The sequence below is a fragment of the Netta rufina genome (assembly GCF_964035555.1).
Source record: "Netta rufina genome assembly, chromosome: 1".
In the NCBI taxonomy this organism is placed as follows: domain Eukaryota; kingdom Metazoa; phylum Chordata; class Aves; order Anseriformes; family Anatidae; genus Netta; species Netta rufina.
Window position 1 is genome coordinate 152007497 of NC_140123.1, and position 24366 is coordinate 152031862.

At 48.6% G+C, this 24366-nt stretch overlaps 2 protein-coding genes across 22 annotated transcripts in view; both read right to left on the bottom strand.

Moving 5' to 3' along the window:
* The window catches only part of RBFOX2 (RNA binding fox-1 homolog 2), a 157873-nt gene extending 156002 nt beyond the window's left edge, over positions 1 to 1871 (bottom strand). For all 21 annotated transcript variants that reach the window (XR_014619067.1, XR_014619068.1, XR_014619069.1 and 18 more), the window contains exon 1: positions 1657 to 1871. Coding sequence is in view for 9 of the 21 variants with exons in the window: in XM_084300267.1 (XP_084156393.1) it covers positions 1657 to 1842 (186 nt within the window). In the remaining 12 variants the exon portion in view is untranslated. The remainder of the gene's footprint in view (positions 1 to 1656) is intronic.
* An 8465-nt stretch (positions 1872 to 10336) lies between these two features.
* The window catches only part of MYH9 (myosin heavy chain 9), a 67950-nt gene continuing 53920 nt past the window's right edge, over positions 10337 to 24366 (bottom strand). The window contains exons 23-41 of the mRNA XM_084306449.1: positions 23824 to 23961; positions 23314 to 23437; positions 22330 to 22501; positions 21544 to 21756; positions 20946 to 21090; positions 20182 to 20388; positions 19210 to 19314; positions 17958 to 18110; positions 17334 to 17582; positions 16716 to 16928; positions 15826 to 16038; positions 15341 to 15502; positions 14521 to 14649; positions 14080 to 14168; positions 13753 to 13876; positions 12484 to 12692; positions 11957 to 12065; positions 11501 to 11673; positions 10337 to 11327 (exon numbers count right to left, since the gene is read on the bottom strand). Coding sequence (XP_084162575.1) covers positions 11207 to 11327; positions 11501 to 11673; positions 11957 to 12065; positions 12484 to 12692; positions 13753 to 13876; positions 14080 to 14168; positions 14521 to 14649; positions 15341 to 15502; positions 15826 to 16038; positions 16716 to 16928; positions 17334 to 17582; positions 17958 to 18110; positions 19210 to 19314; positions 20182 to 20388; positions 20946 to 21090; positions 21544 to 21756; positions 22330 to 22501; positions 23314 to 23437; positions 23824 to 23961 — 3048 coding nt within the window. The 3' untranslated portion in view covers positions 10337 to 11206. The remainder of the gene's footprint in view (positions 11328 to 11500; positions 11674 to 11956; positions 12066 to 12483; positions 12693 to 13752; positions 13877 to 14079; positions 14169 to 14520; positions 14650 to 15340; positions 15503 to 15825; positions 16039 to 16715; positions 16929 to 17333; positions 17583 to 17957; positions 18111 to 19209; positions 19315 to 20181; positions 20389 to 20945; positions 21091 to 21543; positions 21757 to 22329; positions 22502 to 23313; positions 23438 to 23823; positions 23962 to 24366) is intronic.

Consider the following 24366-nt stretch of genomic DNA (forward strand, 5'->3'; position numbering starts at 1 on the left):
CAGCCCAAAAAAAAAAAAAAAATTAAGGGATACTTCAAGCTTAAAAGCACGCTTTGCTCCAAGATCTTAGTAACCAGCTACTATCTTGTCTCCCTGCGGGCTACGTTTGGTATTTCATGTTAACAGACCTAAAAAAAAAAAAAAAAAAAAAACAAGACACCGCTATTAGTCTTACGGTTGCATCACTAATTGCTATAGCTAAACGATTTCTTTCAGCAACAGAAGCCGTACACATGTCCTGAGCCATCAGTGTGTACGAGCTGTGCACGGAAGGCACCGCAGCAAGCACGGCACCCCGGGATCCCTCCCAATCAGCCTCGAAACACGAGGTCACGGAGTTTACGCAGCAGCAGCAGCCTGTGGCTCTGGAGCAGGAAGTAGAAAATTGACAGGATCTGCAGGAAAAACAAGGTACAACAGTTGCTGGTGTTATTTCCAGCTTCCAGAAAGCCTCTAGTACATATGAAAAAAAAAAAAAAAAAAGGGGGAAAAAAAGAATAGGCTCTTTATTCCTCTCGTAAGCATTACGTACAGTTAAACGTAGAGAATTTGCTACAAGAGAACCCGTTATTTCCCAATAAAGTGCTTCTAAAGTCAACACTATCTGAACAGAAATCCTCGTGAAAGGCCACCCTGTGTTATGCTTTGACTTTAAGGTACAAAGATATAGGATTTCAAAACATTCGAGCACACGTCTTCCTGGCGCAGAAATCATTTGTACGACTGGCTTCGACTTTGGCGTTGCGTGCTTACAACCCGGACCCGATTCTCCAAACAAACCAACCACTCTCCTCAGCCCTAAAAAACGTCACGGGAAACTTCTGGCCAAAATAGAGCACATGGATGCTCCACTGCCTATGTACACGGACATATGAAGATGTTCATCCTTTATACTGAAAAGATTGAAGAATCTTTTTGTATGTGTATATACGGAAAGATGAAAATTACACCAAGAACATCAAGTAACTACAGCAGGGGGCTCCTGGTCTGGAGACCGGTCATATTGGCCATAAATGTTTCATCCTAAACCTGGACTATTCATAGCATTTCTCTGCGTGATTTCTCTGCTGTTTGCCAGCATTTGACATGGAAACCCAGCCTGATGCTCTGCTCGGAGCCACGCTCAACCCCTGCTCCTGCTAACGGGGCTGCACACCGCTGTGGGAGTCCCACGTCTGCACGCCGCGATCCTACTACCGCGTAGCAATCCCTGAGCACTTTCAGAACCAAGCAGAGCATTTGCTGGGGATAGAAACCGTGCTAGTGTACGTGGATAAAAATAAGAATAATAATAATTTTAAGACTGGTTGAAGTCTCTTTGTAGGGAGGTGGAGGCACCAGTGGCGGTGCCGGCCTGCGTGGATGCCAGCGGGTGTAGCACCAGCTGCAAGAAATGGGTGCATCCCTACAGGGCAATGACCCTAATTCCCAATTGCACGAGGAGTGGGTGCTCCTGGGGCTCCTTTTGGGTTTGGGCTGGTGGCGAAACATCAGCTCCAGGGATGTTGGAGCTGGCTGCGATGCCACGAGGGGGGCACCCCCTTGGGGTGCTTGGATACCCCAAAAGGGCTCACCCCAGCGAGCCAAGCACCCCAGGAGCGAACAAAGGGGACCCCCCTTGGGGTGCCCCCACCCTCCCTTTCACCCACCCCCTACCTGCATGCCGCCACCCTCGGCCTCCGCCTCGGTGCGCAGCCTCTTGCTGTGGCCGCCCTCGGCTCCGTCCCCGCCGGGCATGGGCTGCTCGGGCTCCGGCTCCCGCTTGACGCCGCGGGCGGCCAGGAGCTGCGGCTGCTGCTGCTGCTGCTGCTGCTGCTGCGGGGGCTGGCTGCCCTCCGCCATCCGCACCGCCGGAGCCCCGGCCGCCCCCCGCCGCGGTGGCCCCGCTGTCAGCACGGAGGACGATGATGAAGAGGAGGAGGAAGATTGAAAGGGAAAAGTGGGGGGGGGGGGGGGAGGGGGAGGGACGGGGGCGCCGCGGCCCCGGAGGCGGCGCGGGCGCGGCGGGCTCGGAGCCACCCGAGCGGCTCGGGGAGGGAGGGGAGGGGAGGGGAGGGAGGGGCCGAAGCCCCTCGGCAATCTCCGGAAGCGGCCGCCCCCGGAGCCGAAGCGGCGCGACCCCCGCTCGGCAACCTTCGGAGGGAGGGGTGAGGGGCGGGGCTATAAGGAAAAGAGGGCGGGGTTAATGGGGAAAGGGGCGGGGCCGCCGCGGGGAGCAGGGAGGCCGTGAAAATGGCCGCCGGGGGCTGGCTGCGGGCACGGCCCTGAGGAGGGGGCGGGTGGTGGTGGCGGCTCCAAGCGTGGTTAAAACCCGTTAAAAAGCGCCTGGAGCGGGGTGTGCCTGTCACTGGCTGGCAGCACACACAGGCTCGGCTCCTCCCGTGGCAGGGGGATGTCTTATTTGTGTTACACACTCAGAGCAAAGCGTCCCCATCCTCTCCATCTCCTCACCATCTTCCCCCTGCTCCCACTGCCAGCCCTGCCAGGAGAGCTGGCGGCCCCACACGCAGGTCCCTCGGTGACTTGTTTTCGGCTGGTGTTCCCCTCACAAAGCCCCCAGCTCTGGGATGGGGTGCCCACCCCAAGAGAGCTGCCGTGACCCCACAGCCGAGCAGCCCCACGGTTGCTGCACGCCATCGCTTGCTCCGTGACGTGACCGCCCTGATCCTTCATCTCTTTGTTTTCTCCGTCTCTTTCCGTTTCCACTTTAAATAAATAAATAAATAAATAAATAAGATTAATGAATTAATCTTCACAGTATGCGCGTGGGGTAGGTGTTACCTCCATTGAACAGAAGGGATACGAGGCATTCCTGAAGTCACAAAAAAAAAAAGCTTTTTTTTGAGCTGGGACCACAAACTTAATCTGTAGGTTTCCTTTCGCACCACCCGGCTGCCTTTCAGGTGCTTGTCCCTGACATCTGAGACATACTAAGCAGACAGCTGCCTCTGCCCTTAACCCCTTCTCTCTGCCTTGCACCCCTCCTGCCTGCGACGCCTCCTCGCCATTGCTTTATGCATGAGTTCGCAGAGCCCTCCTCGGTGCCTGGACTTTGGCAGGTCAACAAGAGGCAGCTGTAACAAATGCTACCTCTCCGAAGCTGGTGTGAAGAGTGTCTATCTGAACAAATCCATACCGTTTTAGAATAAAGATGATTTGGGTTGGTTTGCCTTTTTTTTTTTTTTTTTTCCACAGAAAGGCTCCCTGTGAAGGGATTCCTTGAAGCAGCCAGCATGTGCCTGTGCTCCCCCTGGGCTGGAGTTCAGGTGCCAGCAGGGCTCGGGCTGTGAAAGGTCGGGGTGTGAAAGGTCCATGGAGTACAAAGAGCTGCGTCCGCTGCATGCTCTGATGGAGCCGGGGCGGTGACTCATGGAGCCGTGAGGCATGGGCACGAAATGAGGCACAAACACAGCTATTAGTCTCCGGCCCAAAGGCAGAGAAATCATTAGGAGACAGTTCAAAGCAAGCCTCTCCTCCCCGCCACCACAACTGAGGCAGGTTTCTCAGTGCTGCCGTGGTCTACGCAGCACACCTCGTCCCGCTGACCGCAGCGGCTCCCTCTCGGCCTTGCAGCCCCCGTGCAGCTTTGCCCCTCTCCCTCCTTCTAGGTCTGCCTCTCCACTGAGCAGGTCAGGGAGATTCAGCAGCTTGCCCAACCCTGCCCATTTCATCTATTCCCCTCCTGGTAGCCAAGCTTTTGGAGCCACAAGCGGGACTACTTTCAGCCATAGTCCTGCAGGTAAAAAAGTGCTGCCAAGGCGCAGCTCCAGCCTGCCCTTTGCTCCTGGCTTCACAGGAAGCGGTGCTAGAGCTTTCCCTTAGCAGCGAGCGTTTCTCCTTGCTTATCTCTGGGCTGGCCCTTAGGCGCAAAATTTTATTTGCACAGGTTGCTCACACAGCCGTCGTTCAGCAGCTCGGCACCCACGGGGCACCCGGTCTTTTGCCAGGGATGCCGCTTGCACCAAGGACTCCTGGTTTCATCGAGCACCCGGTACCTCAGTGACCTACCTCCACCGCCAGGAGCTCAGGGCAAAACCTTCCCTGCCTCCTTGTTTTCCTGCCTGCTTCGACTGGGCTGTGCTTCCGTGGGGTGTCATCGTGTGCTAAGCTTGTGTCGTTTTGAGTACACCGATGCTGCTAAAGCTGCACGACACCTGCAGTGCAGATGCAGTTATCGACTTCCACACAGATAACATAAAAATGTCTTCTGCCTGCCCTGCTTCTGCTTGTAAGACGGGGAATAAAGCAGGTGCTCCTGCACCTCTAATACAAAGGGGCCTGATAACTGCTTCCGTGAAAGAGTCACGGGCTCCCTAAAACATATAGGAAGCTGTGTGGGGATCGTGTCAAGGAAACAAAAGGCCTTCTGCTTTCGCATTGAGACAGTGGGGCAGCATTGGAGGGGCTCCTGCCCTGCTGCTGGGGTGCTGGGCAGTGTGGGCAAACAAACGGGCAGCGCTAATCAGGCTTTGCAACTGCTCCTTTCCACGTCTGCCGGAGGCTGTGCCGCTGGAGAAGGGCAAGTGCCCAGCCGGAGACAGCCTGCACTGGCCGCGGAGCAGGCAGACAAAGCAAAGGACAAAGCAAAACACCCATCCTGGGAACAGAAGGGTTTTTATCGTGTTAACTCCAGTTTGTTTTCGCCAAAGCGCCCCGTCTGTTAGGGCCCCTTCGCTACAACTCAATTTGCTCCGTGGCTGAGCCGCGGAGCGGAGGCCGCTTCTTCCTCACTAATCGGGTTATTGGAAAGCACCTCGAGGCGCATTGTTGGACACAAAACGCCCGGCTAAGCTGCTCTTTAGCAAGGCCGAGCCAGCCAGAGGAGCGATGCCCCTGCACGGAGACGAGCCCACGGATATTTCCTCCTCCCTCTCCGAGGCGGGATGAGGCGGTGTGTGCGCCCTGATGCTTCCCAGCTGTCGTAGCCTTCCCTCGAGGCTGTGCGAATTGCAACAGCACGGATGACGCCTCGGGGACGCGAGCCGTGGCTCCAGGCTTGCTCCAGCTTTTCGCTATTCCAAACATTTCGCAGGGCCCCTCCTCTGCTGCTGCTCAAGTTTTAGCCCTTTGTGCACTCGCGGCGCTCGCAGGCTTTTCCAGTTCCATTCCTCAGATTTTCCTTGGTCTCAACTTTCAACTGAAAGAAATTTCCACGTGTCCAGGCGGGCTTGCTCAACTTTCCAGCTCGCAGCCCGTGCCTGATGGCTGACTCCGCCTGCTGGCTGCTCAGCACTCCGGCATTGCTACCAGAAGAGCAGGGAGATGTATCCCGCGCCCTCGTCACAAACCCGTACCCTTTTGCGTGTTTTCTGCAGGAGATTATCAGCTTTCCCTTGAACAGAAAGGAGCTGTGCGAATTTATCATAGCACCGCACCGATACCGTGCTGACACACCAACAAGCACTTGTAATCTGATTTTACTCTTTCATTTATTGCTGGTACAACACACATTTCAAATAAGATTTGAAAACATACTTTTTTTTCCCTTTCTTTTAAACTAGAAATAGTTACTGCCTCGCTGGCTTCGTATCCAAGTCACAAAACAGTGATAAAACACGATAAATACTCCATGTACAAGCCAAAAGGATGTTTTCAAAGTTAGGCAAACCCCTCTTAATAAGGAAAATCCCCTAAACGTGCCACATCTGCACTGATCCTAAGAGTTCACATAACAAAACGATGCGTGCATGAGCACGGAGCCAGCTGGGTCAAGAGGACCGACTGTCAGAGCACAGAGAAATCCTTTTCTCGGGATTCAGCGTGACATTTAGGTGCTTCCCTAACCCAAGAAACATCATTGCAATCGGTGAGGTTATCGGCAGGCTTCTGGGCAGGGTGGGTGCTTCGATCCTGGGCTGAATCGGGGCTGCGCCTCGCATGTGGTGCCGGGCGGCTTGCAGGCTCCGAGCATGCCAGCCTGCCCTGCCACTTGCCAGGGCTCTCTTATCTCCAGGAAAACGCAATTATTTCAAATGCGATTTGGAGCCCCCACCGAAGCAGCCCTAACCCTCTCTCCCCGAGCTACAGAAAATCCAGACGGCGCATAAGCCACTGCAGGAAACGCGAACGCCTAATGCAATTTTATAGGCGGCCGAAGGGTGCCAAGTGTGCTAGCCCAGACAATGGGCTGCGGATTTCTGCAGGGAAAACAAGCCCCAAAAAGGGGCGGGGGGGGGGGTGGGGGGGGTGGGGAGGGTGCTGGAGCCGCAGCTCCTCTCGGTGCTCCTCAAACCTCGGGAACCTCAAGCTGCGGCTGCTGGCGCCGCGGGCTGCAGAAACCCAGCCATATTTAGGCATGTTTTCCAGCCCCGGCTCCTACTCCTCCTGAGCAGGAGGGCGAGCAGGGCTGTAGCTTCAAACCAGAATAAAACCCTCCCCTCCTGGGTGAAATGCAGTGACAAAACTGTGGTGGATTCCCTGACCGCGTGGGGGACACCCGAAACCCGCTGCGGGGCGCGGGGCTGCCCCTGCCCGCTTCCCCCACAGGTTTTATTAATGCTTTATTAATGCTTTATTAATGTCCTTGATACGAGTTCATGCTCAGATGGGAGCTAGGCTGGGTCGGGTAACGGGCCAAAACGTGGAACAGGGAAATTGCAACAGCCTCCCAAGCCTGCGCCATAAATTCAGGCAATTTAGGGCGGAGGGGAAGGCCGGGAGCAACCCGGGTGCATTCCTCAGCAGCGGGAGCGCGCAGGTAGGGCACCAGCCCATAACCACGTCACACCGAGGGGGTCGCTGCTGTTTTAGCACCCAGACGCACTGACGATGTTTTTTTAAAGAGGTTTTCTGCCCCCGGTTTCCATTCTGCAGCCGCCAGCTTGTTTGGGTGCCTCAGCTGCGCGCCCGCCTTCTGGCCTCAGCGCCCCTCCTGCGGTGTTTGCTCAGAGGTTAATCACAGGACCCGCGATGGACTTTGCCCCGGATGATATCCACGCAACGCAAACCGACGTAGACGTGCCTGCACACACAAATATATCGGCGTATATACACCAGGGAGCGCTGGGCCCAGCTCCGGGCCCACGCTGCTGGGGCCCAACCGAGCCCTCAGGTGCTGCTCACGGGTGGCTGGGGCCCTGGCTCCCTAGAGGCAGCACCCCTCACCCCTCCGCTGGTTATTTTTCCCTTCCTCCCTTTTCCTGCAGCAGGAACTTTCCCCCGGGAGCCATTAAGTAGGAGAAGGGCCACGAGGAGAAGCGGGAGCCAGGGGCTCAGCTCGCAAACAGGCACAAATTCACCCCCTCTGCTGCCAGAACCACACCGAACAGCCCCGCGCTGCTCCTCGGCTGCCACAGGGGCCGAAGCAACACATTGTGGGGTGCTCCCGCAGGGTGCATGGCCAAAAGCAGGCACGGCAGCTCCATCTTTCCCTTACCAGTGCTCGGATTTGGCTCTTTAGATGGGGCTGCAACAGCGAGGAAGAGCGTGCGGATGCCTCCCGCCAAGGCTCTTCCCACGGCTGCGCCTGCTCCAGGCGATTTCCTTCCTCCACCCCATGGCCAGGAAAAGCACTGGCCATGATCCAGCGAGCAGGACCATGAAGGATATCTCCAGACAGAGCTGCCTGCTTCCTCTGGATGCCCCCCAACAAGGGCACAGGCAGTCAGGGTGGCTGAGTGCCCTACAAACCCCTCCAGAAGCTCACCCGCCCTGCCTCGGGGCCCCATCGGTCCCCAAACACCGCTGCGTGATCCCAGCCCCGCTGTGCCTGCTCGCACAGCCCCCTGCGATGGGGCTTTGTCCCCACTGGGACATTTTATGTCCACAAAGCCCTCCTTTAGCTTGGTCTTGCGCAAGGTCGGGGTGTGGAGCGATGGCTCCCTGCTATAAAAGGGCTTTAAGAGAGCAGCAATCCATTTACCCTGAGCGATAGACCCTGCCATAACACCCTCTCTTCACACAGTTTCCATCAAAAGCCAATTAAGGCTGTGCTGAATGAAGCCACCCACAGCACAGCTCCAGATTAATTAGCAGCACAAAACTAAATTACGTGCGACGCAGGACCGCGAGGCCGGCCCCTCCATCATCATCACTTCTGTCTCCGTTTTTACTGGCTCAGCACGGCAGCAAGGTCTGGAGCATCACAAATTTAGGAGTGGAGGTTTGGTGTTTTTTTTTTTTTTTTTTTTTTTCCCCTCCTTTCCCTTCTGCTTTCATTCTAATTATTGGCAGCAGGAGAAGGAAAAAATGGTCCAGACAGACAGCGAGCTGTGTTCACTGCCTGTCCGGGAGCTGGGAACACTGCCTCCAGCTGTGTGTGTGTGAGGCCGAGGTTCAGCAGAAGGTGCCCCAGGCAAATTTCACATCCAGGGCTCTTCGGGGAAGGCAGCACAGCTGGGTCTTGCCAGCAGGGCTGGGATGAGGCAGCCTGGGGAGGGAAGGGAAGAGGGCAAAAATGGAACAGGACAAAATCCCTGCCCTAAACCTGGCAGCTGGCTGCAGCCAGGGTTCGGGGGGCCCAGCTGGGGGCTGAGGGCACTTCACCTGCTTCACAGCATGGTCTCACAAACCTTTGTGCCACCACAGCAGCCTGGTGCAGGAACAGGAATGCTTGAAACTAATTCCGCCACCAGCCCCTCTGTCTTCTCAAACGACACCCACGTGCCCCCTCCACTGAGAGCCTTTCCAATGCCTAAGCTTTAGGGATCTACAGAGGAGCACCATGGGGCCAAGGGAACTTACGAGCTCAAGGCTGCGCTCCACAAAGCAGAAAATGTTGCGGGAGGCTGACTTCTGCCCTTCCACGGGGATGCACAGAGGTGGAAAGTTGATGGGAAGTACTGTGCCAGTGGAAAAAAAATAAAAAATAAAAGCACACCCACATCCCTTTCCATCTCGCATCGGACAGGTCAGAAGCAGTCTGCTTGGTGGTTTGATTCTCGGTCAGACTTTTTCCCCTTCTCAGCATTTGCTGAGCCCAATGCACGCCCTGGGGGCAGCAAACGTCCATGTGCACCTGAGCTGGTGAACACCAGAGCCCTTCCCCCACTCGCTGCTGCTCAGGCTCAGATTTTCTCACCAAGGCTTAAATCTCTGCCAGCTGGGGACGATGTCAGGCCCCCAGGTGAGCTGCAAGCCCAGGTCTGCAGGCATGATGCTGCAGAGGCAGTGGTCAGGGCCCCAGAAGCTGCTCCAGCATCCTCAAGCTTCAGCGCAGCCTTGAAGGAGGAGGTCAGAGGGGCAGGTGCTGGTGCCACACGCTGTTTTTATGCATTTTTATACCAAAATACAGGGGTGTCTGGGGGCAGTTTAAGGGGCCTTGAACCCAAAGACAAATACAGCCACACGTTCCTTACTCAATTCTTGCCAAAATGTTACAAAATTCAAATTTCTACTGGAAACAGGCTGGAAGATGAATGAAAGGCAATTTTGCCAACCCATTGATGAAACAGACTTCTAGGCGTCTACCACCTCCTCCACTAACTTCACCTTCCAGTTACTCTCGAGATATAAAAGGAAACACAAGCAGGAGAATTTGTTTGCAGTTGTTAGTTACTGACTCAGAGACACCACCTTCAGCTCAGCCCAGGTTTGCAGCCTCATGTTTTGAGCAGTTAACTCTGAACGCACACCCCCAAGGCGAGTTACCTTCCTCCAAAATCCCCGGTGCTGGCCACTGCCAGCTGCCGAGGTACCACACCAAGGGCACGGTGACATCCCATTTCAGCAGCAGGGGATCCTGCAGCTCTGCTGCCCCGACCTTTGGGCAGCTGTGCTCACGCTCTTCACATCATCTAGGGAAGGAGGGAACGGCAACACAGGCACACAGGCTGCAGCACATGGATAATCTTTATTGGTAACATCAGTGGAGCACCAGTAATCCATTACTGACTGTAGTGGTGACACACAGCTGAGGCACATGCTAAGGCACTTGTACTATATAAAAAAAAAAACATTTTTTTAATTTTTATTGTGACAGCAATTGGGACATGAGGCTCCTGCATTTAGAGCGCTTCAGGCATACAGTATGGCGCTTCATATTTAATTATTTTTACTTTGCTCATAAGTAGGTCTAAATGCAGCATATACAATACGGTTAGGAATACACGTAAAATCCAGCAACCAGTGTACGGTGTAGAAAAGTAAAGACTATCTATATATAACCATGGTCCCAATAGAAAGGCAGTGATAAAGACCTTTATTTTTTTTTCTTAATTACTTATTACGAGAGATACAAAGGCCTTACATATATCTGTGCAGATTAAAGTTTTTTTTTTTTTTAATATACTCTTAGTCAATGGTGCACAATAACTAATCCCAACCCCTGGTTATAGAGCAGGTGCAAGAGGCTTGGACATGTCAATAAAAGTGGGATTTCCCTCCCCTCATCCCCACCCCTCTGCCCACTACCCCAATTAAATTCCCCTAGATTCTATTACCATTAAATATATTTGGTCCCCCAGAGATTCTCAGACAAGCACGAGGACACCATTCTGCTTCCCCAGCCTGTCATTAACTACTGGTCCACACTACCTTAGATGAAACCGCTCAGAGGCAGAGACACTAACAGGACATCATTGCACTTCAGAGATCTGTCCAGACAGTAAAATGAGGAGAAAGGAAGGGAGGAGGTTTAAAAAAAAAAAAAAAAAAAAAAAAAAAAAAAAAAAAAAAAGACAACTTTGGCAAGTCTGCCAGGGAGACTTGTCCCAAGAGGAGCTTCCCTCTTCACCTCTCCCTGGAATCCCGTGAAAGAAGGGTGAATTGCCATGGCCAAAGCACACCGTTTTTCCTGAAACTGCTCCCAAACCTTGTGGGTGGGCAGATTAAAAGTCTGAGGTCACTGAACATGATTGCCGAAAGCAAAGAGGGAGGGGAAAGAATACAGGAAGGAGCTTCCCTGCAGCTAAGATCTGAAAACAAAAAGGAGATTTACAGCAAAAATCTTTCCCTCACCCCGCTCCCTCCAAATCGTGTAAGGATTCACCAGCAGACATGGCACAGACAGTTCTACAGGACTTTGCAGTTGCCAAACTGCTGGTCAGATTTCAGAGCACTGACTCTTTGGCATTAAATACAAAGAGGATTAGGAAACTGGAAAGAGGAGGAAACTAGGAACACAGATGCCCAATGGCTCCAGATACAAAGAGCTGGGCTTACTCTGCCGATCCCTGGCCAATTAAAGAGGGTTTGCAGAAAGTCCAATGAAAGAGGGGAGGGTGGATGGGTCACTCCACCATGCGTAACTCGGGTAAAATGAGAGGATTTATTCAGTAGCTTTGGCATCGCCAGCATCTGCCTTGCCATCCACTTCCTCATCGGAGAACTCTCCTGTTGTACCCTTCCTGACAATTCGGCGTGTCACGACGAACGGCAGGTCCCCACGCCTAGGGAAGGACAGACAGCACGTCAGTAAACCGAGATTTCACTGAGCTTACCAGACGTGGCAGGCTTTGGAAAAACTAGAGGAAGCCCCTGGCCGCACTGCTTCCTGTGGGCAGCTACAGCAAGCCTGTGCTGCGCCGGCTGCCAAGGTATCGCAGAAAATGCTCTGCCTTACCTGAGCTTGCTCTTGAGGGAGCTGACCTCTCTGTTCATCGCATCGGCTGTTTCAGTGGCATCCTCCAGCTCACGCTGCAGCTTCCTGCGGGATGCGTTGGCTCGCTGGGCCTCCTCCTCTGCTTCCTCAAGCTGGCGTTTCAGCTGCTTCAAGCGCATGTTCGCCTTGTCCGCCTGAGGGACGTAGGGGAAAAGAGATCAGCGTTTCCCCGGCGTTACACAGCCTGAGTTTCCAAAGCCTTCCTTCCCTTCCTGAAGGAAGCTGCCTAAAACTTGACAGCTCCAAGCTTTTCCTTAAAAGCATTACATCTTCATCTTATTATAGTGAGGGAGAAAGAAGAGAAACCCATAAGAAGGTTAATGCTAGAACCCTCTGAAACACAGAGGATGCCTCGATCATAGAAGGAAAATCTTCCCACCAGAAGAGTCAGCAGTGCTGCAAGGTAACCGTACACACCTGATCTTTGAATTGCTCAGCATTACGCCTCTCATCATCCACCTGCAGCAAGATATCTTTCAGCTTCTTCTCGGCACGGCGCACCTGCTTGCTGGCAGCCTGGCGCTCCCTGCACAGAAATACAGTCACAGCTCAGACAAGAACTTCCTCCTCTTGTGCCCAAGCAGAAGAACTGACACGGGTAAGTTAAAAACAAAGACAGCAGAATTCTAATGTAGAAAAGAAGAAAACAAAAAAGAGAATGGGAGGCAATTTTTCCTAGAGGTGATAAAAAATACTGGACACAACTTGATACTGAAGCTACAGAGGAACAGCAAGAATGCATCACAGCTGCACCTTTACAAGTCTGGTCAAAGCTAAAAGTCTCTATAGTGAGAAACAAGGGAGGTTTGCCAAGATCTTACTTCTGCACTGCCCAGTACCTACGATGAAACCCTCATTCAGACAAATCAGAATTTGTTCAGAAGGGTTTAAGATCCCAGAGAGGAAGGAGACTCAAAACAACTGGAGCTTCCGCTAGGACGTACTTTGTCTCCATGTCCAACTGCTCTTCCAGCTGCACTATCTTGGCTTCCAAGGCTGTGATGGTAGCCTTGTACTTGGACTTCACTGCGCTCTCCATCTCCTGCAGTTTAAGCTTAAGCTCCTTGTTCTGGCGCTCCATCTGCTGGCGAGCGTTCTCGTTCTTCTGTGCGTTGCTCCGCTCAGCATTCAGGTCGGCATTCATCTGATCAATCTGTGGAGAGAAGCAGTACTTAGCAGATCGAGGGCTCCAGCCTGAAAGCAGGATATTTTTCTCAGACACACGCTGACATGCAAAGAAAAAGGACCCTCAGGGTGAGCTGAATATGTAGAATAACTCTGCTACAGGAGGAGCTGTCTGTAAACAAGAGATACGGACTACATCTCAAAATATCTTAGTTTATTCAGATTTTCAAAGTAATTGCTTGAAAAACAAGCTTATCAACCTCCTCTTAGGACTAAATTTGCCAACCATGTATATGGTACCCTCTTGGGCGAAGGCCATGGTTTGGCACTTAACACAGTAATTACCAGTCCCAGTGAATTGCATCCATCCTGAAGGCAAGTGGATTCAATAAACGTGCTTTCCTCATTTATCGCTTATTTGCTCTGTCTACTTTGACTACAAAGAAGCAGCTTAAAACTACTGACTTTCAAAGGTGAAAGGGCAAGAACTCAATCCACTTCCAATCCAGGGCTCTGGCTGATAGTCACTCAAGGAGAGGACTGTGCTCTCTGGTGCAAAGAAGCCATTTGGAAAACCATCTGCCTAGCTCCCTGGCTTTGGAGAGCTAACAAAACAACACGCCTGACCCTCAAAAGTCGGACAGATAAAATAGAGCAGAGAACGGGCAGATTAAGATCATGGTTTCTATAGCAGCCTAACAAATTCCATATGGTTAGTCCGTTTGAAAAAGCCCAGAACTGGCAGAAAAGTCACTTTCCAAACACGTTGTGGCACTCTTCAGCACGCCAAGTTGGGAAAGCATGCTACAGATCATATTTCTCATAATTCCTTTTTAAAAAAAGAAAGGGAGGGGTGGTGACTGGGAATTCCTGATCAACTCTGCAGCTGGTTCCAGCTACCGAAATCATTTAATACTCCACGATCAAAATCAGTGAGTTAACATTATTCTGACTGCCCACCGGATTTTCTCTGTTGTGGTATTTGAGTGTTTCACCTTGCTCATGTCTGTGGACATTTTTCAGAGCACGTTTTGGCAATTTACACAGATCAGTGAGCCTCTGCTCACACAGCCAGCCTGAACAGGTACCTGAAGGTTTGCCTTCTTGAGCCGGTCATTGATTATCTCGGTGTTGCCCTGTTCCTCTTCCAGCTCCTCCTCCAGCTGTGCTATCCGGGCCTCCAGGCGTCTCTTTTCCTCCATGGCCAGTGCTCTGTAAGACACACAAACATAAAAGTGATGTTGGCAGCACTGATGCCTTGGGGGAAAACCTGCCGCTTTTAATTTTAGAAAACGAAGTCTGCCTTTCAAAAGCACGGAGGATCCAGCACATGCTTCGGTCTGCAGAAAAGTAACAGCCTGCAAAGTATTTTCTCAAACCAGCTCCTCCACCCTTGAGCAGGGAACATTACTCACCCTTTACCACTGCTGTTGGCAATCTCATCAGCCAGCTCATCCCTTTCTTGCTGGGCCTGGCGCTTGGCACGCTCGGCAGCTGCAAGTTCCTGGAATGAAAACGAGACGGTCAGTGATGCAACGGGAAGCCACCAACTAATGCAGCCTAGGAAAAAGTAGTTACTGGTAATGGGTGGTACAGTCTCTAGCTAGACCCAGACTTAATTAGAAGACAGTTTCCCTTCCACCCCGCAACTTCCTTTGTTTTGCACCACTCCTGTTGCCGCTGTCAAGAAAGGGCCAAATTCTGCAATTGGAAGGGGACCCTGTACTTGAGCAGAGCAAAAAATAACACAAGAGAAAGGAAAAGAAAGGAAATAACCACTCGAGCTTAGTCTGCCACGCTTAGTTCTGGGCCAAAGAAAATGAACAAACCCTTCAGCTGCATGCATATTCCATTACCTCCTGCAATTGGATCATCTCTGCCTCCATGCTCTTCAACTTCTTCTCGTTTTCTTTGGCCTGTGCCAAGATCTCTTCTCTGGAGGTGCGCGTGTCCTCCAGTTCCCGCATGTAATCCTTCATTTGCGCCTAAAAAGGGAGAAACAAAAAAGGATGGATTTCCAAGTCTGTGCATGAACAAATTCAATTTATCTTACAGGAAACATGGGCAGGAAAAGTAGAAACAAGGACTTCATTAGTCTTCAGCTACCTAAAAGGCTGCTGTAAGAAGAAAAAGAATCATCCATTTTTCATTTGATAAGAAATGAGGAGAAGCAATAATGGAAGCAAACAGGGCCACTTAAATTGTAAGGGGAAAAAAAGCCTTGTTAGATTGGGGGTGGTGATGGTACAGGAAGCTTTCTAGTGAAGCAGCAGAATGGATAGCCTAAGGGAGGATTTGGCATTTTTCCCAAGAACAGATCAGACAAATGCCTACAGGAATTAGAAAGGTATAACAGGACTGTCTTGGGGCAGAAGGCCTACATCATCACATCATCTTTTTGAGTCCCTCTAGCTTTGCGACTCCATAATCCTTTCCAGATATTATATGAGGCAAGCACTAGAGTGGACTTTCCCTACAGCTTGTCTCCTATGGAGTTAAAAAGGCAGACGAGGGTTAGAAGGATATTTGAAATGCCAATAAATCTTTCCTGGTAAATTGCTACAAGGTTGCTGCTCTTGTGACACTGATGCATGGCTCTCATGAGGTGAAATCTTGTATCCCATTTCCCTGGGTAAAGGTTTTAAACGGATTGCTAAAACAACTGCAGCTCCTCACCTGCAGTTTGCGGAGCTGCTTGATGGCTTCCTCACGGTTCTTGTTAGCAGTGTCTATGTGGCTTTCCAAATCCTTCAGGTCCAGCTCCAGTTTCTTCCTGGCAGCCATAGCAATGGAACGCTGTTTTCGCTCATCTTCTAATTCCACCTCCATCTCCCGCACCTGTACGGAGAAATTCAGGCGTTCAGCTCCTCAATTTTCCAAAAGCCATTCTTCACATCCCCCTTTCAAACTGTACCCAAGTGCAAGCACGTGACTTGTTTTCATTCCTCCTGGCAGGGGGATGGGGCTAACATTCCTCACAAATAAAGCAACGTGGATCCTTTAGGTAGACAAAGGCTGTTTGAACAATCATGCACACAAGGAAAAGCCTCTCTCAGCTTTGCAGAGCTGCCTGGAGAATCATCAAACTTAACAATGATCTGTGATCACTGGACACAAGTGCCTTTGCAGAACACTTTCGGGATTTACAAAGCAGTTCTTACTTGTCTAATCAGCTGTTTCCTCTTCTCTTCGTTCTGTTCATCACGGCCCTGGAGGTCCCGATCAAACTGAGCCTTCATGGCCTGTTGGTTCACTTCTAGCCGCAGCTTGGCATCCTCTGTGGCCTGCAGCTCATCCTCCAGCTCTTCCAGCTGTGTCTTCATCTCCTCCACCTGCTGCTCCAGGGCTCGCTTGGCCTTCTCCAGCTCATGGACCTACAGCACAGCACCACACATGAGGTTTCCTCAAAAAGTACAATTTCACCTATACTAAGAGCAAAAAGTCTGACAACAGCCACTCACAACAGGATACAAGGACACTGTCTGTTCCCCTTATAACACAAGGATATCCCTCAGTGCCAGTTGCCCACACAGCCAAAAGCTTCCAACGTAAATCATGATTATCTCTTAGTCATATACGCTTGGTGGCAGGGAGAAGGAGAAAAGTATTTGTTAGCTCAATCCTGACCAGCTTACCTGAGGTGGATACCTCTGGTTCTGATAGAATTCAATAAAGTACTTTGTAGCCTCTGACTTTTCTAATTTGCTTCCTTCTTATCACCACCTTTCCTGTCTTGAAATATTTGGGTTACTATGTCCCATTGCCTAGATACTCTCTGCATTTTTCACTCCAATCTCACATCATACTTTCTCTGTCACAACAATACTAGTCTCTGTTTACCACTACCTCGTTCGGGTCATTTCCAGGCTCTTCCAATCCATCTTTCCTGCCTACTAACATAATGCATATATAACATTCACAAACTCACTATGCGCTCAGTTTTCTCTACTACATTCATCTGTGTTCACACTAGCGTAACTTTTTGCAGTATTAAACTGACAGGATCGCCCGCGTGCCATTTCCTGCCCAGACATTTTAACTTCGTACTTACGCTTTTTCCAACATCATCCTTGGAACTCATCAGGTCTTCCATCTCTGTGCGGAACTGCTTATTGACTCGTTCCAGCTCAGCTTTCTGCTCTATGGCTTCTTCAAGGGCCCTGGCCAGGGAGAGGGCCTTAGTCTCCTTCTCACGGGCTTCAGCCTCAGCACGGTCCCTTTCTTCTGCATATTTGGCAGAGATGTTCTTCTCCTCTGCCAGGAGCTAAAAGAGAACAGCATTGGGATTTTGAGAATTTACTCGTAATTTTTAAGAGGGTAAACACGCATCTTTTCTCTTTGTGCTTTCTAAGTAGCATTCTGCCATGGACAGAAGGAATCAAGAAAACACAGCTTTAGTGAATGAAGTGTGCCACCTCACCTTAATAAATAACTATGCTGATCCCAAGTGAACAACCTTCTGATTCCCTAGGCCTCCAACCTACCGTTTCCATCTATGCCTCAAAAACGAGTACTATACCTCTATGAAAAAATATATTTCTCCACTCAATATGCTATGCTCGGTTCGGAAAGAAATATGCATTCTCCAAGCAGCACTGCTTAGATATTCTTAGAGGTCAACCTGGCAAGTCAGATGTACCTACTTAATGGCCCGAGACAGAAGTCATACCTGATCAAACTTCTTCTGCTTCTTCTCTAGGTTGGAAACTGTCTGTCGCTGATGATCCAGATCCACAGTGATGTCATCCAGCTCTTGCTGCAGGCGAGTCTTTGTTTTTTCCAGCTTGTCATATGCAGCTATCTTCTCCTCATAACGCTGGTTTAAGCCCTCCAAGTCCTTTTGCAGCTTCTTCCTGGCTTCTTCTGCTGACTCAAGGCAGCCCAGACCATCATCCATCTTCTTCTTTGCATCTATTGCCTGAAGGACAGCAAAGATTGCAAGTGAAGCCTCAACACAGATAACACTGTATGTGGCTTACTGACACCAGAGGAGTTGAGGAAATAAGTTTGCTCACTTCTGAAGGAATTATCTGTATCCAATAATACTATATCAATAAGTTCCAAAGGAATTCATAAGTAGAAATCCACAAGCAGTTCACACGATCGTTATCAGAGACCTCAATTTCCCCTCACTCAAGTCAGCAGGAAATCCCTTGCCCATGAAAGGTTCTGTTACTAGATGTCAATTCTGCATTTAGATTTTACTTCCTTCAAGTGCAAGTTGAAGGAAGTAAATGCACTTACATTTTCCTCTCTTCTCAAAAGTGTTTGGTTTATGGGATGCAGACTGTACCTGTTGCTGAAGAATAGAGATTTGTTTCTCCAGGTTTCTCTTTGCCTCCTCTTCTTCTTCCAGTTGCTCTCTCAAAGCATTCTTCTCATCCTCTGTTTGCTTCAGTCTGGTGCTGAAGCTCAGTTTTAGGCGAGTCTCCTCCTGCAGCAGCTCCTACAAAGGAAACACCACAGTGGAACTCAGCACCTCTCCTTGGATTTAAAGGCTCACTATCCTTATCTGCTCTGTGCAGGTACTTTTGAAGTTGAGTTTAAGTATGCAGTTTATTTCAAAAATAAGACAATCGAAGACGGAATTTAAATAACTGTCTTCCAGTGAGTCAGTATAAAAACAATATCAAGAAGGGTCCTATTCTCTCAGACACTCTCATGATTTAAGTATACTTTGCCATACAAGAACTGTCTCCTGCTTTCCTCCACAGCCAACTGCAGTCCCTTCTGGACTCCTCCAAGAAGCACGTAAAGCATTAAAAAGCTTTCCCAACAACAGCGTGACTGCGCTCTCCTATGTGACTCCCTCATACTCAAATATCAAAGAAACAGAGAACAGGCTAAAGTGATTTAGGATGGTTAAGAACAACTTTGCTCTTAGCAGAATTCTAAGACTGCGGCCATTTACCAATTTGGGGCACCAGCAACATTTGTTAACTTTTACTGCCAGTACTTGAGCTGAGTGACCTGTAGAGACCAATCTTAGACTTGTATTCTAGTAACAGCAAGCTATTTTTTAATTTTATCCTGATGTATAAGATTCTGTATGATTTTTCCTAGAAAAAATACTAAAATATTTGAATCTATCACTTTCCCATTATCCATTGGGGAATAAAGTATTCTACTTAACTTTACAGTTAACTTAACTTTAAATTTACTGCAAATCACATGCAGAAAACCACAACCCTGTCAAACTTTATGAAGACCTAAGACAAGAATTTAGCATTGCAGTTCAGTTCTAGCAACAAAGAACTCTCAAGCAGAAAGGTGAAGGAGGAATCCTGAGGAATCTTAATCCTAAAATACAGAACGTTGCATGCATTCCACGTACTAAGGAAGCAGAAGGAAGATAAAGAGCTTGTGTCTGTAGAAAAGCTCTCAATACCATGCAATACAGCCCCTTAGCAAAAAAGCCTGACCCAATCCTTTGAAGTGCCATATATCTAGTATTTCACGGTGTCCAGGGTGCTTTCTCACTTTATGCATTCGTAGCAGACAGTGGATGCAACGCATACAGATGCCTTGGCTTCCCGAGCTCTCACCTGTGTATCCTGAAGCTGTGATTCCAGGGCAGAGAAGTCCTTTGCTAATTTGATTGACTTGCTGTCAGACTGGTTCAAAAGGCCTGTGACATTGTCCAGTTCCACCTGAAGGAGAGACCAGAGAATCAGCTTAGTGCATCATCAAGAGCAAAGCCAGGTATGGCTACGAGACCTGAAAGTGAAAACTGAGGCACTTTTCAACGGTAAGGGATGTGTATCATCTCTCAGGAGAATGAATGTGTCATTTCCCAAGTCCCAGGGATGAAATATGAAGAGTCCACATGAGACTTTTAAGTGGGATCACCTCTGGTGCAACAGCCTTCTGTCTTTAAACTGCTTTATGTGATTTGCTTCAGGACTGCATGTAGATATTCCAAATTACATTTTCACACTCTGGATGAGTGTGCATGCACCAGCAATGCTAAATGTCTAATGACAGCCTTCAGAAAGAAAGCAGAAGGCAATACTTGATGTGAATCAGAGGGGTTTGTTGTTTCTCTTTGGGAGTGTATGAGAAAACCCTGAATTTCAACGTCGCCCTTCAGCCCCTCATCACCATCAACCACATAATAAAGCATCAAGATGGGTTCTTCCAAATTAGTAACGTAACACCAGACTGTTGGTGTCACAGGAGGTTCACAAGCAGCTGAACGGTTACACTACTGCTGCACACCGAAGGGGAGCAGACATGCTGATACTCCAAGGCTTAAAAAACTCAAATGGCAGCTGGTTACTGCATCTTTTCAGGGCAGCTCGTAAGTGACATCAATCATGATGGCCTGCCCTGGCAACGAGTTAAGGAGTTTGCTCAGTCCTTGGGAAGCAAACTGTGGATGTGCTTTTTGTAGGAACTTCATCCCCTGGAGGAACAAGAGATTTTTGAACTACCCACAGGGAGGTACCACCCTACAACCTTCTTTTCTCTCCAGCCCTGGACTGCAATAGCAGCTAAGGAAAACCCATGCCACTCACCTGCAACTTGTTAACCTTGTCAGCCAGTTCTGCCTTCACTCTTTCACCTTCTGTAAATTTCACCTGCAGTTCCTGGAGCTGAGCATCTACTTTTTTCCGCTTGTGCTCAGCATCCCCTTTGCCCTGCAGAAGCACTTTCACCTCATTGGACAGCTCAGCCCTTTCGCTTTCCAGAGCTTGTTTTGCTTTTTCAAGATTTGCTTTCACCTAGAGGGGAGGAAAAATAAAACATAGCAAAACACTTCAGACTGATGATACAGCAGGATCCTTCCATTGAGGTTTTTTTTTCCCCTCCACGATATTCCAACAAGCAAGTTAATATTATGTGTTTAACAGCTAGCCCGAGACTGCTAACTCAGAAAAAAACAGTTTGAACACCTTGTCACTGATAAGCAGGAAACAATTTAACAGTAGTGCAGACAACAATAAAGGAGATAGTCTTGCACCATCAGATTTCCAAATTAAAGGTTGCACAGCTCAACAAGTGCTAGCAGTGAAAAGAACTAGACAACTCATTGGCTGATTGGTATAACATGTCTGATGAAAAAAATTAACAACTGCAACCATTTAAAACAACTGCATATTTGCTTCGTAGTGCAAAATGATCTACCAACGTAAGAAAAGCACGTGCATCAGAAACCTAATATCATGAACACTTCATGTTCTTCTGCAGCATTAAGATGTTGTTACAGAGCAGCTATCACTTTAATCACTTCAGAGAGGTTGAATGATTTATTTGGTCTTGAGCTTCCTGTTCCACTTACCCGCTTGGTTTGTTCTAACTGTTCTGCCAGCTCTTCAATGGCTTGTGAATGTTTCTGTCTCATCTCTTGGATTTGAGCCTCATGAGTCTTCGCCTCATCCTCAAGGGTCTTCTTCAGAACCGTTACTTCTTGTTCTCTCTTTGACCTGCAAAATTCAGAGTCTTTATTTAGATGCCAAGGAGAGAATCAAACCAATGTTCGTATCCACAAACAGTATCTCTAATACAGGAAAACACCATGGTGTCATTAATCCTAGAAGCTATAAAGACACTTTTCCAAATTAGAACTTAGCTTTGTAAAGCTTTAAATACAATCTCACAACATGATTTTCAGCCTAAGATGTAATGGTGTGAAAGCATGAATGTTTCAGGCTACCACTACCACTAGGGATAGGGATCACATTAAGTTTCTTGCATCGTATCAGAGAATGCAGTCTCGTACTACAGCTTGCACACCATCTCCTTCTGTCGTCACTGAGGCTGCTAACCAGCCTGCTCTGATAAAGACTTGCTTTGGTGAGAGACTGAATGCATGAACTTTCATTAAAAAAGACAAACCCAAAACTAGACAAGACAGCACAGCCACGTGTTAGAGTTACCTGAGTTCCTGCTGAGCAGCTGTAGAATCCAAGGTGTCTTCTAGCTCAGTTTTCAATGCCTCCAGCTCCTCTCCCAGATCCCGCTTTTGTTTTTCAGCTTTATTCCTGAATGCTCTCTCTGACTCCAGGTCTTCCTGTAGCTCAGTGATCTGGGATTCGAGTTCCCTGATCTTTTTCAGGGCCATGTTCTTCTGAGCTGCCTCTTCTTCCACCCTGTGTTCAACATAGGGTTCTGGTCAGAGCCAGATTTAAACCATACATAAATGAAAACCACCTGTCCTACCAAGAACAATCAAGAAAAAAGCTGGCATTGGTCAGCTCTACGTGATTACATTCAAACTTTGACGCATACATCATCTACAAATTCTAGCTTCTAACTCCCAATACTTGAGAGAGCACAATTACTTACCTTAAAGAAGGGGACAGAGAAAGACTGACAACAGAAGAAAGCAGAAGAGAAAGCACCATTTACATTGGAAATTGGACACTTCACTGAACAGATGAATATAGCAACTACTACAGAGAGATAACGTCTTGCCACTACTTTTTAACCTGCTCTGAAGTCCTACTGCTCCAGTGAAACACGCACAGTGCACACTGCATTCATAGACTAGCTCTGTATAGGCAGTGTGGCAGCGAACAGCAACCAAAGAACTCCTATGCCAAGGACACAGATCTTAATCTGCAGACTAAAATACACAGATTTCACTTACTCCCAGATCCAGAGTGGCACAAGACAAGAAGAAATACTTCCTAATCTGACAGTCCCACAGGTCAGGTTCTCACCTAGCTAAGGCTGCCTGTAGCTCCTCTTCTTTCTTGGCCAGCTGCATTTTGAGTTCTGCAATCTGAGCCTGCAGCTCAGCAATCTGGTCATGCAGATCAGTGGAGTCTCCTTCAAGCTTTCGACGAGTTTTTTCCAATTCTTGCCTCTGCTTTTCTTCACGTCGCAGGCGTTCTGATGGGGGTGGAGACACAGTAAGTTGCACAGACGACCCACAGTCATTCAAAGAACATTGTACAAGGCAGAGAAAATAAAGCTATTTAAGCAAATATATTTTCTAGTAATACAACCATACAAACTAGCTGCAGTGCATTATTCTGTTAGGATCTATACATGCAGATGGCTCCCATATCATATCTTGTAATTAAAACATACCTGCACAATGTTCCTCTCCCTCATCTTACGTTCAAACTTCCTTCCCTGCTTCATTGTAATAAACAGCTAGCACAAAGCCAGTCTCTCCCAACACCCACAGCACACAGGCACTCGATAAGTGATGCTGAACACACGGTCCACTCTCCTCCCCTTACTGCAACCGAATCGGCTGTCTCCTGCTGTGTTAACCTAACCAAAAAGTGCCTCTACCTTGCACTCCGAAGAACTCACACAAACAGAGCATCAAAACCCACACTAACCCTGACAGATCGATGCTGCTGGAAGTAGAAAGGTAGAGACACCTGCACAGCAGGAGAAGAAAGAGAACCAGCCTCTCTTCTCCATTGGCCTGCTGCTTTGGTGAGGATTTTTATTTAGACCAAGGGCTCAGCTGACAAGGCACATAACCTTCAGCCAGCCACTGAACAGCTCTATCAAACTGATCAATAGCACGCACACTATAGACTAGTTTTTAACCCCTCTAAAACTGTAGTGAGACTAAAGCTGTAGAAATGAAACTGGAATTCCACAGATTTTTAACAAGAAACGACCTAAAACTGAACAAGCAAGTTCTCTGCAGGATACGTCTTATTAAATAAAAAAAATACTACCTTCCAGGTCTGTGATCATGGCCTCATGTTTGTTCTTGAGTTTGGCCAAGCTCTTAGATTTCTCCTCTTCCTCTGTTAGGTTTGTTGTAAATTCAGACATTCTGTCTTCCAACAGTTTCTTTTCCTGCAGAATTGAGAAGCCAGTGTCAAGGCAGTTGCTGGAATTACAGGAGGCTTTCCAGAGTTGACCGTGCTTAAAGATGTCAGTGTCATTAGTGCCTACTCCTACTACAGGGAAACTTGGAAGGAAATAAATTCTTTAAGGATTACAGATGTGATGTACAGATTTGGATCTGACAGCCCTTTCAAAGCTTAAAGGGAAGTCTGTTTATGAAATAACTGAATAGTGTTTGGCATAATGCAAGAGAAAAATATTTCCTCACTTTTGTTCACTAGACTGAATTCATTCTGAAGTTTCCCATAAAAAGGGGAAGGTCAGCCTTTGGTGGGTAGCTCCAGGAGAGCCATCAAAACATCTTTAGCCTGCATAGGAAGCAGTAGGAGTCTTACCTTGGCCAATTTGAGATTCTGATCTTCCAGAACTATCATATGTTCTTCCAGTTTCTTCAGTTTGGCCTCTGTGGTCACTTTTTCTAGCTGCAACTTCTGCCTTGTGCTTTCCTCTTCTTCAAGCTGCTCCTCTAGTTCCTTCACAACACCCACAGAAAAGCAAGGAATTTGTCAGTGCTGCTCACTGGGCAATAAAACCAGCACAGCGACGATACTAGAACTTTGAGTGTTTCTTTACCCTTCCTTTCAAGGTAATATTAATGCTTTCCAGAAGTGACTTCTATCATGACTTGATGCAACATACGGTATTCTAGTAAACAAATTTTATAACAGAATAAACAGTACTATTTTTCAAAGAATAAAGCTACTGTTCTCAAAACACCTGGTTCAAAGATTTGGCCAGTTATTTGACAAGTAGCTATAACCTTCATCTTCAAGAATGGAAGAGCACATTCCAGCTGCCTGTCTGAATGCCCCAGGCACAGCAACAGAATTGCTCTGCCCTGTTATTTCCATGGATAGAATTTTCTATGCTACTTCTTT